General features: G+C 47.9%; 1 protein-coding gene across 1 annotated transcript; it reads left to right on the top strand.

Annotated features, from left to right (window-relative positions):
• Positions 1-6030: 6030 nt before the first annotated feature.
• LOC143838923 (uncharacterized) lies at positions 6031-13334 on the top strand. The gene is made up of 4 exons (XM_077340813.1): positions 6031-6209; positions 7037-7186; positions 9844-9963; positions 12828-13334. The coding sequence occupies exons 1-4, from the start codon at positions 6191-6193 to the stop codon at positions 12986-12988; spliced, it is 450 nt and encodes a 149-aa protein (XP_077196928.1). The 5' UTR covers positions 6031-6190; the 3' UTR covers positions 12989-13334.
• The last annotated feature ends 1088 nt before the right edge of the window (positions 13335-14422 follow it).

Genomic DNA, 14422 nt, shown 5'->3' with positions numbered 1-14422 from the left:
TAAAGGTATCCCCTGTGCAAGCACCGAGTCATGTCTGACCCTTGGGGTGACGCCCTCTAGCGTTTTCATGGCAGACTCAATACGGGGTGGTTTGCCAGTGCCTTCCCCAGTCATGACCGTTTACCCCCCAGCAAGCTGGGTACTCATTTTACCGACCTCGGAAGGATGGAAGGCTGAGTCAACCTTGAGCCGGCTGCTGGGATTGAACTCCCAGCCTTATGGGCAAAGCTTTCAGACGGCTGCCTTACCACTCTGCGCCACAAGAGGCTCTACAATAAATTGTAATAAACAATAAAACATTAATCAAAGAAATTGTAATTTAGGTCTACCCGAAGGAGGCTCAAAGCCCTGATATCACTGAAGAAGAAGAATTGGTTCTTATATGCTGCTTTTCTCTATCTGAAGGAGTCTCAAAGTGGCTTTCATTTGCCTTCCCTTTCCTCTCCCCACAACAGACACCCTGTGAGGTGGGTGAGGCTGAGAGAGCTCTAATATTATTGAAGAAGAGAACTGGTTCTTATATGCTGCTTTTCTCTACCTGAAGGAGTCTCAAAGCGGCTTACAGTCGCCTTCCCATTCCTCTCCCCACAACAGACACCCTGTGAGGTGGGTGATGCGGAAAGAGCCCTGATATTACTGCTCAGTCAGACCAGCTTTATCGGTGCTGTGGCGAGCCCAAGATCACCCAGCTGGCTGCATGTGGGGAGTGCGGATTCAAACCCTGCTTACCAGATTAGAAGTCCGTACTCCTAAGCACTACACCAAGCTGGCTCTCTAAGAAAAATAAATTAGAAAAAAAATCTCACTACAGTTATACAGAAAATCTAAATATGAATGACACAAAACAGCAAACACACTCGCTATTCACTTCTACAAGGAATTACATAACATATCTGTCACAGACATATTTTTGACACATATACCACATAATGTCCCATAAAAAGGAGCACAATCTTCTAACTTCCAGGTCTCCACACTGTGTCTGCTGAATCCTCAAATACAATCTAGGATACTCCGGGCCAGGACAACCAGTAGATACGAGGAAAAACTCCCCAACAAATACTGGGCCTTCCTGTTTTGCACATGCTTTATCCAGGGGATTATCATATCAAATCATCCCATTCTGTGAACTCCAAACAATCCTGATAGAAAAGAAGGCCATGCTCCATTTACTTCATGTAAATAATTGGTTGGAAAACTTTCTCTCTGAGCCAACCAGCTGCTGCTCTAAAAAAGAGATTTCTTAAACTCTCCCCTGTAGTGATTTTCAGAGTATGAGTTATCAGGAGTCAAAGAGATAAAATTGAAAGGGTACAGAGAGCGACAAGGATGATCTGGGGCCAAGGGACCAAGCCCTATGAAGATAGGTTGAGGGAGTTGGGAATGTTCAGCCTGGAGAAAAGGAGGTTGAGAGGGGACATGATAGCCCTCTTTAAGTATTTGAAAGGTTGTCACTTGGAGGAGGGCAGGATGCTGTTTCTGCTGGCTGCAGAGGAGAGGACACGCAATAATGGGTTTAAACTTCAAGTACAACGATATAGGCTAGGTATCAGGAAAAAGTTTTTCACAGTCAGAGTAGTTCAGCAGTGGAATAGGCTGCCTAAGGTGGTGGTGAGCTCCCCCTCACTGGCAGTCTTCAAGCAAAGGTTGGATACACACTTTTCTTGGATGCTTTAGGATGCTTTGGGCTGATCCTGTGTTGAGCAGGGGGTTGGACTAGATGGCCTGTATGGCCCCTTCCAACTCTATGATTCTATGATTCTATGATTCTATGATTCTATGATTCTATGATCAGGCAAAGAGACTGGAATCTCCCTGTTCCATTGGAGGCAGCATCAGCTATACCAGGGCGGGGGCTCATGGGAATTGTAGTCCCTGGAGCTCTGGAGAGCCACAGTTTGGCCACCCCTGAGCTATGCAAAGGAAGTCCTCAGCATGCAACATATTCAAGGGACAGGAGCCTTTGTCTCCATCAGGGGAACTCAAACAACCTATCCAGCCCAGCCGCCAATGCATTCTTGATACTCACTTTGGAAAGTGCTGTTGTACACATTTAAAAATTGGTAAGTGCCTGTGTGGGGGGGGATTGGCTTTTCTAAAAAATTGCAAACATTTGCAAATGTTACTGGTGAACAATCAGCTTTTATTACGGTCTATAAAAACTTCATATACAATCCAAAGATGTTAAACTGGTCTCAACCAGGGCCAGGGCCTTTCCAGTCATGGCTGCAGCCGGGTGGAGATCAGGGCACTGCAGGACCTTGGACAGCTCTGCATGGCACTCAAGACTTGTTCCACCAAGCCTATGGTTGAGGCCGGAGTCAACCCCGGAATTCTGGCCTCCCTGGTCAAAACATCACCCCACCAGATGAATAAATATCCCTCTCACTAAAGGAGAGGCAGCGGCCTTGGAATGATTTTTTAAGCTAATTGCAAATCGATGATTTTGATGTTTGTGATGATAGCATTTGTATTGAGTTATTTATTGGTTTATACACACACACACACACACACACACATATATATATAGTTAGCCACCCTGAGCCTCCAGGGAAGACCAGGCTACAAATAAATGTATTATTATTATTATTATTATTATTATTATTATTATTATTACTATTTGATTTATATACTGCTCACAGGGCAGTGTGTTACAATAATATAAATTAATTACACACCCATAAACAATAAACATTAATAAAATATCTCAATAAACAGCCATTGAAATCTGTCAATGCATCTCCGTGCATATTTAAGTTATCAATGATTCTTTTATCTTGTTAATGCCAGATGTTTTTATGTACCTTGTAATTTGACTACTGGTCTAATACCGTAATAATAAAGACTTGACTTGACATCTCCGTGCAATTTCTTTCTAGCGTAGTCTATAAGGGCTATTCTCTGTGGAAATTTTCCCTTGGGGGGACTATTTGATGTTATTAGGTCACTGGCCCCAACTAAAAGCTTATTGAAAGAGCTCTGCCTTGCTGGCCCTGTGGAACTGTGTCATTTCTAATGGGATCAGGATCTCCTAGGGGAGCTCATTCCACCAAGTAGGAGACAGGACTGGAAACGTCCTGGCCCTGGTTGAGGCAAGACATGCTTCCTCAAGGCCAGAGTCTACCAACTGGTTGGAATCTACAGAATGTAGAGCTCTTTGGTCCCTTAGGTACGCCTGGCTCAGACCATGAATGGCCTTCATGGTGAGAACCATAAACTTGATCCAGAATTCAACTGGAAGCCAGGGTAGCTGCTGAAGTATAGGTGGAACGTGGGCCCTCCAAGAAGTTCCTGTGAAGACCCAGGCAGCTGCACTCTGGACTTTTTGTAATTTCTGGGTCAGGGATAAGGGTAGGCCCACATCAAGTTAGTTACAGAAGTCTAGCCTAGAGGTGACTGTTGCATGGGTCACTGTGGTTAAAGTGCTCCAGGGCCAGGTAGGGCTCTAGTAGCTTAGCTTGGCAAAGATGGAAGAACGCCAGATGTGCTTCTCTTGTGACCTCTGCCTCCAGCATGGGAGGCATAGAAGATCACACCCAAATTCCTGGTAATGTGAAGAGCTTTTAGCTGAACACCATCGAGAGAGGGGAGGTGCACTTCCTCACTTGGCCCTTCCCTACCCAGCCTCATGACCTCTGTCTTCGAAGAGTTCAGATGATTCTTCTTGACCTATCTCATCATTGCTTCCAGGAAGCTGGTAAATGACTCTGGGAGCGAGTCCAGGTGGCCGCTCATCAAGAGACAGAGCTGGGTGTCATTCCACTCCAAATTCTCAGACAAGCTGGGCAAGAGTGGATAATATGTTGAACAGAGATAGGGAGAGGACCACACCCTGTGGCACTCCACAAAGCAGTTGGCAGTGCTGTGATAAATTCTCACTAATTGCAACCTTCTGTCCATGACCTGGGAGGAAGGAGACCCACCATCGTAAGGCTGTCCCCCGTATTTCTGAGTCAGCAAGGTGGTAAATGAAGATGAAGGCCGTTGCAATGAACTTTTTGTAAGGTCAACTATGTCAACTATGTCAAACTATGTCAACTATGTCAAATGCTGCTGTGTAGTCTGCAGAACCGTCTTACTCCCTATGCCCCTTGCAGGGCACTCTGCTCTGTGAATACTAACAGGTTGTGATCCCCAACCCTCATGAGGTCCACCTGGCCCTGGCCTGGTGGAATGAACTCCCAGAAGAGCTACGGGCCTTGCTGGAACTAATGCAGTTGTGCAGAATCCGCAGAAGTTCTAGATGGTGCGTTGAGCAGGGGGTTGGACTAGATGGCCTGTATGGCCCCTTCCAACTCTATGATTCTATGATTCTATGATTCTATGATTCTATGGTTGGCGTTACTATGGTGGCACCAATCCCCTTTATTCCCCAATAGAATCTGTGAGTTTCACCTGAAGGGTTAAGGCCCTTCCAGCGAGACTCAACCCAGTCATCGGCAGGGGATCGGGCCCCAAGGTGTCGACAATGGGCGGGTGTCAATCCAGCACTCCCAATCCTTCGGGCACGATTCAGTGCCCGCCTGTTGCCCGCTGCTGCTCTGCCATCTATCATTCTCCCCTGATTTGGTGGTTCTTCAGCCTGGACGAGATCGAGAGATGCCGGCTGGCCGGGATCCTCCTTTCGTGCATTGCCACGACCCTAGTGACGATCACGATCGCGACAGAATTCTGGGTCAAGCGCTTTGTCCGGGGGATCTTTGTTTTCCGGGGTCTGTGGATCGATTGCCAGATGGGGAGCTGTGCCCGTCCCGAAAAAGTTCATTGTAAGGGCAACGGACTCCGCCCCACTTTGTAAAAGGCTCAGGTATCGTTTCTGTAGCAAAGAGTCCCTGGAAGGCGAACGCAACGTTTTCAGAGTGGCAATTCCATTGCAGTTCGGGTGCTCTGAGAAAATATATTTCTCTGGTGAGCTTTGGAAGATTCGGTCAGTGGGGGAATCTGTGGAAGGCACCTATTGGCTAGTGACCCCACCTCTCACACACATACCTCAGATTCCCAGGGCTGTTTAAAGGATGGATTCATATATGGGGGGGGGGGAGAGATATAGCACTTCAAACAAATTAACAGGTAGACAAGGCTTCCTGGTCCTGTAGGGGAAGAACGCCTAAAGCCACCATATATAGAATCATACCCTTGGTCCACCAATGTCCATATTGTCTATTCTGGTGATTGCTATTCAGGGTCTCAGGTAGAGGCCTTATGTCTCACCTATTACCTGGTCCTTTCAACTGGAGATGCCGGGATTTGAATCCAGGACCTTCTCCATAAGTAGCAGATATTCGGCCTCTGAGCTACAGGCTCTCCCTTCGCAATGAACTAAGGGTTTAAACAGTAATCGACTTGCTAGTGTTACATATTTCAGTAAACTGTAATTTGGGGTTCTCTCATCATAGCTGAAGCCTGCTCATAAAACACTATAGATTTCTTCACGACAATTTCCCAGTTTGGGACATCTCCCCCCCCCCACCCCCTGCAGGGATTATTTGAGTCTTCCCTGCTTTCCCACAAGTCCTTGGCACCATCTGCTGGATATTCCCTGGAATTGCAAGGAAGAGACAGGATGACCTAAACTTGAGCTACGATCTCTCTTTTATAGGTCCAGGGTTTTTTAGTCTTCCTACCTTCTGGGCATCTTTCCCATGTACCTGTTGGCCAGGTAGCTGAGAAACCCTTTAGCCTGCACATGATTTGAACACATGGAGGATGGGAGCAAACCAAGCATCATCTAGATGGGGCAAACCAAGAGGCTAGACGAGGAATTCACAACTGGGGGTCCACAGAAGCTCAAGAGGGGGTCCATCGCCTTTCCCCTCCTGCCTCAATGGACTCAGCCACATTAGGGAACCAACTGCTTCCACTAATCCCTCCCTCCTCCGAAGTGTGAGTGAGTCCTCCTGTGGTTTCTGCACCTGGGAGGGGGTGGGGCCTGCATGTCTCCTCCCACTTTAAATCACCTCCTGTTCCCCCCCCCCCTCCTCCTCAGTCCTCCTCGAGCCTGCCTGTTAATGCCTGTTAATGCAGGTGGTGATGTCTCTTCCAGTGACTTCTTGGGGTGTGGCAGGGAGATGTGGCCAGCTGACTCCACTTCCAGGGTTCCTCAAAGGCTGACCAATTATTTCAGGGGCTCTTCCATGGTCAAAAGGCCTGAAAAGGTTGGTCCCGATCCTGAGATGCAGTGCATTGCAGAATGTCTTCTACAGACGTGTGTAAGTCCTGTCAAGTCGTAATCAACTTGTGGCAAGGCAGGGACCGTGTCGCTGCTCTCATTAAACAGGGATTTCTCCAGATTTTGGTCCCAATGATAAAGAGGGGAGGGGAAACACTCTGTTCAAATAACCCACAACATTTCCAAGAGCTTTTCCACGGATTTGGCAAGGCATTGATAGGCTTGCCAACCTACAGGTGTTTGGGTGGAGGTCTCCTGGGATTACAACTGCTCTCCGGGTGGCAGGAAAGGGCCGATTTAGAAGCCCCTCCCCTTCCTAAACCCTGGCCTCCTCAAGTTCCACCCACAAAATCTCAAGGTATTTCTCAACCCAGAGATGGCAATCTAATTCTTCAGCCTTCCAGTCAGTGGGGAGAGGGTTCCCTAGGGGTCAGCCGCTTGGGAAACACATGTGCCGTGACACCCAAAGCAAGAGAAGACCTAGGATGAATTCTCGACAGCATGTTGGCAGAGTTGGAATATACAGAGAGATTTTATTCTGAAGAGAAACAACTACTTGTAGGAAGAAAGAGAGGAGAGATCTAACTATCTAGTTAGCTGTGGTCTGCAGCCATTCTTCTGTTCAGGCTCTGTTCTGGAGGCAAGCAGGGAGGAAGTGGGCTCAAAAAGCAGGAAGGCTCCTGCGGAGCCAACTGGGACTCTGCAGGAGATGTCTTTGAAAATCATCCGGAAGTTTCTTTCCTATCTGTGCTAATTACACTTCTCCTCCAATGCCCCTTGCAGGGCACCCTTTATGTTCTGCTCAATTATGCACACTGCCTGTCTTGCATGTTCCAAGCCAGCTCACCTGCCCTTTTTCCTTTCCAGTGTATGTGGTGGGCTCCATGCTTTTGATGTTGATCTCGGTGACAGCCTGCTACGGATCGGTGATCAGCGGGACGCTGTGTTTCACGCCCTTGCCACGTCTAAAAGCAATATCGTGGCCGTGGCTTGCAACCTCCCTATGCTTCGTCTCTGGTAAGATTTCCCTCTGATCCCTAAGATGACTATGGAGGACTGCCCCCTGCCTTTAAATTGACCCCCACCCATTTTTGTCTTTACTTTAAAAAAAGAGGCCGCTCAACAGAGCTTTGTGCAAAGTCAGTAGTACCACTACAATCAACAGTAATATTAGATTGCTAAGTGAATCGTCCATGTTTTGAGGCAGTAGATTTTGGAGTCCCAATTCTAGGGCAGAACATGAAGGCCAAGGAAGAACACTAGAGTAAGGCCGCCAACCTTCAGGAGGTGCCTGGAGTTTTCCTGGAATTACAACTGATCACCAAACTACAGATCACATTAAAGAATAAAATTGTTTTTTATTCCGAACAGAAACAACTAGGGGAGAAGAGAGCCAATCAGCTTGCTAGCTGTTGCTTGCAGTCATTCTTCAGTTGTTCAACTGCTTTTCTGGAGGCAAACAGGGGGGAGTTATGCTCACAAAGCAGGAAGTCTCCTGTTGAGCCACTTGGGACACTGGAGGAGAGAATTTAGAAATCATCTATGCTAAATGTACATCTCCTGCGCTGCCCCCTGCAGGACACCCTTTCAATTTTATTCAGTCATGCAAACTGCAGATTTTGCATATCCCAACAGTGTAAGGTTATCTGTGATTAGACATTCCTGAGGATTTTAAAAATTGGATTACAGTTGTTAGTGTGTACAGTCTGGATTGCTAGGAAGGAAGGAAGGAAGGAAGGAAGGAAGGAAGGAAGGAAGGAAGGAAGGAAGGAAGGAAGGAAGGAAGGAAGGAAGGAAGGAAGGAAGGAAGGAAGGAAGGAGGGAGGGAGGGAGGGAGGGGGCATTGTCTTTAAAAATCACCCTCTCTGAGGCTACTCCTGATAAAAAGACCACCTCTGCCATCCTTCACTAGAGGAGCCGTAAAAGCACTTGGCATTGGGTCTGTCAACCAACTGGGAGTGAATTAAGGTGGTAGTGTTTAATCTCTAGATCTCAGGGTGTTTATGAGTTCAGTACGTTGAAAGCATACACTCTTAGCCTAGCCTACCTCACAGGATGGTTGTGAGAATAAAATGAAGGAGAGGAGAATGATGGGAGCTGCCTTGAAATAAATAAATAACATTAATTAAAGGATGTTAGAAAGGCTGAAACTGTTATAATAGTAATAAGATGGATTGAAAGCTCATTTTCCTTTGTTTGTGTTAGCGGAGTAAGTAACACAGCAAGGTTGCACAACCTGATTAAAGAGTAGAAAAAGATTTATTCAGGAATTAATATACTTGATGATAGTGCAGAGGAGGGACAGAGATAATAGCTGACTACATACCTATCTGAGAGAGAGAGAGAGAGAGAGAGAGAGAATTGTGGCTTCCAAGAAGAAGCAGAAAATTGCCCCTAAGAGTAGCAATCTGGTGACAGACAAGGAATGACACTTAACAGGAGAGAAGGTCCTGTCCTCACTATCTTAGCTAACAGTCTTCTAGCTGCCCACTGCAAGATCTTCTTCTCTTCTTCCTTGTACCCCAGACATTGCCTATTCCATCAGTCTGAATCAGCCATACACAGAATGCTAAGTTCATACCATGTTTATTATTAATGAATATATCAGGGGTCCCCAACATGGTATCCATGGGAGCCATGGTGCTTCCTGACACCTATCATCTTTCCCACTTTTAGAAAGTGCTTTTAGAGAGTGGGTGAGGCTTTTTTCCCAGCAAGGCTTCGGATCCACTCTGCAGATTTAAAAGCATCCTGTTCGACAGGGCTTCTGCCTGAAGTGCTGAAGCATTAAAAATTAGGCACGTATGTAGTCTTGATACCTGACGTGTCGTGGTTGGTTCCCTCTGCTGCAGCAGCCATTTCTAACCTGGCAAGCAGGGTTGGATTTTCTGCTCCTCCACGTGCAGTCATCTGGGTGACCTTGGGCTAGTCATAGCCCTGATAGCGCTGTTCTTACCGAGCAATGATGTCAGGGCTTTTTCAGCCCCACCTACCTCACAGGGTGCCTGTTGTGGGGAGAGGAGAGGGAAGGCGATTGTCAGCTGATTTGAGACCCCTCCGGAGAGTGAAAACTGGGGTATACAAACCAACTCTTCTTCTGTTGTATTTTGTATTTCTTTTAATGGATCTAACCGATGTACCGCTCATTATCGGAAACTGCTTCAAGCTCTCGTAGTTGAAGAGAAGAAGCCTAAAAAATTAACGACTGGATAAGGGCCAACCTACAAAGTGCTTTTTAAAGTGAGTTGGGCCCAGATTGTCAGATGTGGCCCTTGCAGGCGTCATTTTTAAAGCCTGCAGGGTCCAAATTTGGCTCAGGATTGCAGTGGAGAGAGGGGTCCTGTACAGTTGCCAGCCTCCAGGGGGTGGCTGGAGATCTGGGCTTATTAACAGATCACCAGGCAACAGATATCAGTTCTCCCAGAGAAAACAGCTGCTTGGGAAGGTTAACTCTGTGGCCTTATACCCCATTGAAGTCCCTCCCCTTCACAATCTCTGCCCTCCTCAGGCTCCCCCCCGCCAACCCTCCAGGTACTTCCCAACCCAGAGGTGGCATCCCTGGGGACCTGCACCTCCCCACCCCACTCCATTTTTTTCCGAGCCAAAATGGCTCCAACCTAGTTTGGAACTCATGGCAGCAGCCTAATTCGTTGTCCTTGGCTCTTTTCCGTCAGGCCTCACGGGAGCCATGAGCCTGTTCAATTTCATGCGCAACGCAACCAGAGAGTCCGGTTCCTACCTCTCGTGGTCGCTGGCTGCCGGGTGGTTAGCGGTGATTGTGGTTTTTGTGGCAGGTAGGAGATGCGGCGCTCAAAGGGGCGGGGAGGCGGCCTGCAGGAGGAGAGGGCCGAAATAGGCACCGAACCTGACTCAGCATATAGGGCTTTCAAGGGTGGATCGGCCTCCAGTGGGATCCGGAGGGAGGCAGGTAATTACTGTGGAGCGATCACCTCCTGGCCCACCCACCCACCTATTCCCCATTTTGCCGGCTCGCTTTTGGCCACTGACCACGGGAGCATCTCTGGGGAGGAGACTGGCCACCACTAGCAAGCAGCAGTGGGTAAACCTACAGTCAGCCACCACATTGTCTATATCAATTCTGATAGCTGACAACACACAGGTCCCAGGGATGCCAGGCTCCAGGTGGGGCCTGGAGATCTCCCCGGACTGCAGCTGGTCTCCCGATGGCAGAATCCCTGCAGGAAATGGCGGCTTTGGAGAGTGGACCCTCCAGCATGGTGCCCAGCTGAAGTCCTGCCCCTCCCCAGGCTCCGCCCCCTCCCTATCTCCCGCTGTTTCCCAACCTAGAGCTGGCAACTCTAGTAAAGCTGAGCACAAACACAATCCCGGTCAAGCTTGGCCATGAGAACTAGGGAAGACCATGGGGAGACTAAGGCCTAGTCTGCACACATAGCATAATGCACTTTCAATGTGCCTTGGCAGCTGGATTTTCCTGTGCAGAACAGGAAAATCTACTTCTAAAGTGCATTGAAAGTGCATTATCCTATGTGTGCAGACTAGGCCTAAGAGGGGAAGCCAGAGACAAGTCAGCAAGCAGTGGAGGGAGACGGTCAATCAAGCAGGCAAGGCCAAGCCATGTTAGGGATCCTCCAAGCAAGGTTGCCAGCTCTGGGTTTGGGTTCACCTGGAGATTTTAGTGATAGACCCTGAGTCCACCTTCCAGAGCAGCCTTTTCCTCCAGAGAAACTGATCTCTGTCACTTGGAGATGAATTGTAATCACAGGAGATTTCCAAGCACCACCTGGAGGCTGGCAACACTGTGCTCAAGGAATTACCCCACACACACACCAATAAAGGAAGAAATATGCATATGGGCCAGTGGTTCTCAACCTTCCTAATGCCGCGACCCTTTAATACAGTTCCTTATGTTGTGGTGACCCCCAACCATAAAATTATGCAAGGGTTCTTTCACAGAAATCAAACTGAAACTGACCAATGGCGTTAAGATCCATTGTTCATGATTGTATATAAATTGGGTTCTTTTCTGAGGTTTCTCAGTTCAGTTCTGCCTCTTGTCCCGCCATGCCGATCTTGCTCTTTCCCGCTGCCCCAGACAGATGAACACTCTATCTCGAACTACCCCGCAAGGCTGTTGTGTGGATGGCGCCCCCCCAGGCCAAGCTGCTTGCCCTGCCATGACCCCTGTGAAAGGGTGACCCCCAAAGGGGTCCCGACCCCCAGGTTGAGAGCCACTGATATAGGCCTTTTTCTGACTTAGCTGTGGTGAGGGAGGCCAGTTTCCCCCATCCAGGAAGCTACCTGAACCACAACCCTACTTGTTAATTCATTAATTAGTCACATTAATTAGTCACACACCCTCCTTTGTGGCTCAGGGCGGTTTTCAGAGAACAAGAAATGGTGCGGCTGATACAAGAGGAGTTCGGTAGCTACATCCTCAGCATCCACAATAACAACCACCTCAACAACTGCAGCTTGAACATTTCTATTACAACCCAGCCGAGGACTCACATCTGGGTTGCCCACAATAACACCAGCAGGCATCTCAGAATGGGGGCTCCATAGAGGTAGCCTCTGATTTCAACTGAATGCTTGGCGGAAGAGCTCCATTTTGCAGGCACAGTAGAACTGTGCTAGCTCCGATTACGGCAGGCTGGGCGAGCGAGGCTTCTTGCCTCAGCCTGCAGGAGAAGATTCCTTACCAAAGAGTCAGTGAGATAGACAGGAACAACACTGACCCCTCGCCTTGCTAATCTAATGCTGCCCCTTTGAGGCTAGACCGAGTCTCCTAGGGACAACCCTCCTGCTCCTTCCACCCCCTCTCTCAATCTAGCCTGCCTGCAGCATTTGCTGGGTGCGTCTCTCCCCGTCCAGCTAGCTAGATTAGATTAGGGACTATCTTCTTACTTTGCCTGTCTAGAATGGAGTTCTCTAATAAATAGTTGTTATATTAGCGTAATAGCGTAATCAGAGTCTGTGCTTTCAGTAGCCAGGAATGCCAGGCTGCGTACTCTAGCTCAATTTACGGATATTGGCTGATTTTGCACTTACTTTGTTTTTTTTCCGGTGTGGCTCCTGCTGAATCCAGATCGATTTCAACTCAGTCTTCCTCTCCCCCCCCCCAATTGAAACAGAAAGTGTTCTGCATGAGGTCAGGGAGGCTCAGAAGGGGAGGGGGGAGCCAAGCCCAGACGGAGCCTCTTTTTTTCTTTTCTTGAAGGGGAGGATTGAAGACAACAGAGGAGGGAGAGAAAAAACCACAAGGCAAATCTCTACCCACAGAAGTTACTGCTTCTGCAGCTTCTGGGGAGAGAAAATTAGGATTTTCCCTTTAAGAAAAACTTACAGCCTGGGCAGCCTTGGCCAATCAGGGCATCTCTACCACAGCAAATGTGACGCAGCCGGAGATCCACATGCTTTCTCAGTCCGATTCTGAAAATATTGAGGGTTATTTCCACTCCTAAATATTGAGGGTTAAGGCAGCGTGACTCCAGATCAATCCTGCTCGTTGCAGAGGGAAATTTTAAATCGCCCAAAATCAAAACGGAAATCTCATTCTATGTAGATGGCAGGGACTGGGATCGACCTGGGAGTGCAGCTTACACCATTGCAGACCCACACGATGCCCCCCCCGCCCCCACAATATCCCTCACAAATAACTCTCTTTCTTTCTCTGCAGCCATTTGCTACTTCTGGGCTTCCCGATGGGAAAAAGAACTGCTCTCCGAAAATATGTGCACCAGCCGGACTCTTCTGACGCTGGCTGAGGAATGCAGGTTGATGGAGTCGGAAGATTCCATTCCAAGACACAGGAGCGGCATATCGGACACGTCTGTGTGAATTCACTTGGCCTGCTGCCCCCAAGTGGTGGGGGACACGCCCAGGCTCTGAACTTTGGGAATCAGGAGACCGATCACAAGGGAACATAGGCTGCAAGCCCGTTACCCTGAAGAACAGCAAACCTCACGTCATCCTGCATGGAAATAACGCTCACGCTTCCCCTTGGGAAGGCGTCTTCCATTTTCCCCATGAAGAAAGTGACAGATGCTGACTTTGGGTTACAATAATGCCATTTGGACATGGAGCAAAACAGGTCTCCAACCAGAGTAATGCAGAACACGCCATACGTCGGAAATATTTCCTGTTTAAAAAGCCCTTCTTGTTCGTTGTTGCCCCTGTTAATAAACCTTTGTAATATTTATGTGATGTGTCCATTTGTTCTGGATCTCCAGAGAACATAGGATTGATACTGTCCAGGAACTCAGGATCAGGGTAGGGGATAAAAAAAGTCAACCTGTGGTCCTCCAGATGTCCATGGACTACAATTCCCATGAGCCCATGCCAGCATTCGCTGGCAGGGGCTCATGGGAATTGTAGTCCATGGACATCTGGAGGACCACAGGCTGACTACCCCTGATCTAAGACAATCTGTAAAACAGAACTCAGATAATGAAATATCTTTAAAAGGATGGGGAAACGTAGTTAAAAACCTGGGTTGCTTTCTTCTGCTGTTTGCCCTACAGCCTTTATCAAGCTTTTTAGTGTTCAGAAACCCCTAACACATTCTTCAGACTTCGAGAAAGCCCAGAAGTGGTGGGATCGTGCAGAATATGATTGGTCCATCCAACCTGCTGAGTTACGGTCAAAGGTTACATGAAATGGTTAAATAGTTAATGGTTAAATGTTGAGTTTGCGTTGGGTTACAGTTAAATGTTAAATGGGTACACATTTCATGATGTCGAGACAATTCACGGAGTCTGATCCTGGTGTATATTGTACTGGTTCATACCGGAGCATATATATGTTACGGACCTATATTGTAATCTGGCCGGAACCGTATGGGAGGGCAGTATAAAAAGGCAAGCAAGCAAAGAGAGAGGGAGAGGGAGAGAGAGGCAGGCAGATATATTTTTAATTAATGTATTAAGTTGACTATAGTTGAATGTGTCACTGAAACTGGAATGGGGGGAGAACTCTGCAATGCCACCCCCCTTCCTTTGGTGCCCTAAGCAATCGTTTATTTTGCTTAATGGCTAATCCAGGGCTGAAAGAGCATAGATCACTTTGGACAGATCAGGATTTTGAGTCAACTGCTGTAGTTGTCATTGCAGTCCACACTGTTGCCAGCTGCGGGTTGGGAAACACCTGGAGATTTGGGGAGTGGAGTCTGAGAAGGTTGAGGAAGGGGGGGGGGGGCTTCAGTGGGATATAACACTACAGAGACCCTCTTTCAAAGCAGTCAGGCTGACCTTCATTCCTCATTGTTAATCTAAG

Source organism: Paroedura picta, chromosome 5 (assembly GCF_049243985.1).
Source record: "Paroedura picta isolate Pp20150507F chromosome 5, Ppicta_v3.0, whole genome shotgun sequence".
Taxonomy (NCBI): Eukaryota; Metazoa; Chordata; class Lepidosauria; order Squamata; family Gekkonidae; genus Paroedura; species Paroedura picta.
This window is presented reverse-complemented; position numbering and strand designations above follow the sequence as displayed.

What these genes read in the sequence shown, in the direction of transcription:
- LOC143838923 (XM_077340813.1), top strand. An exon ending in CTCCCTATGCTTCGTCTCTG is followed by an intron (nt 7,187 to 9,843) that starts GTAAGATTTCCC and finishes CTTTTCCGTCAG; the next exon opens with GCCTCACGGGAGCCATGAGC. An exon ending in GATTGTGGTTTTTGTGGCAG is followed by an intron (nt 9,964 to 12,827) that starts GTAGGAGATGCG and finishes CTTTCTCTGCAG; the next exon opens with CCATTTGCTACTTCTGGGCT.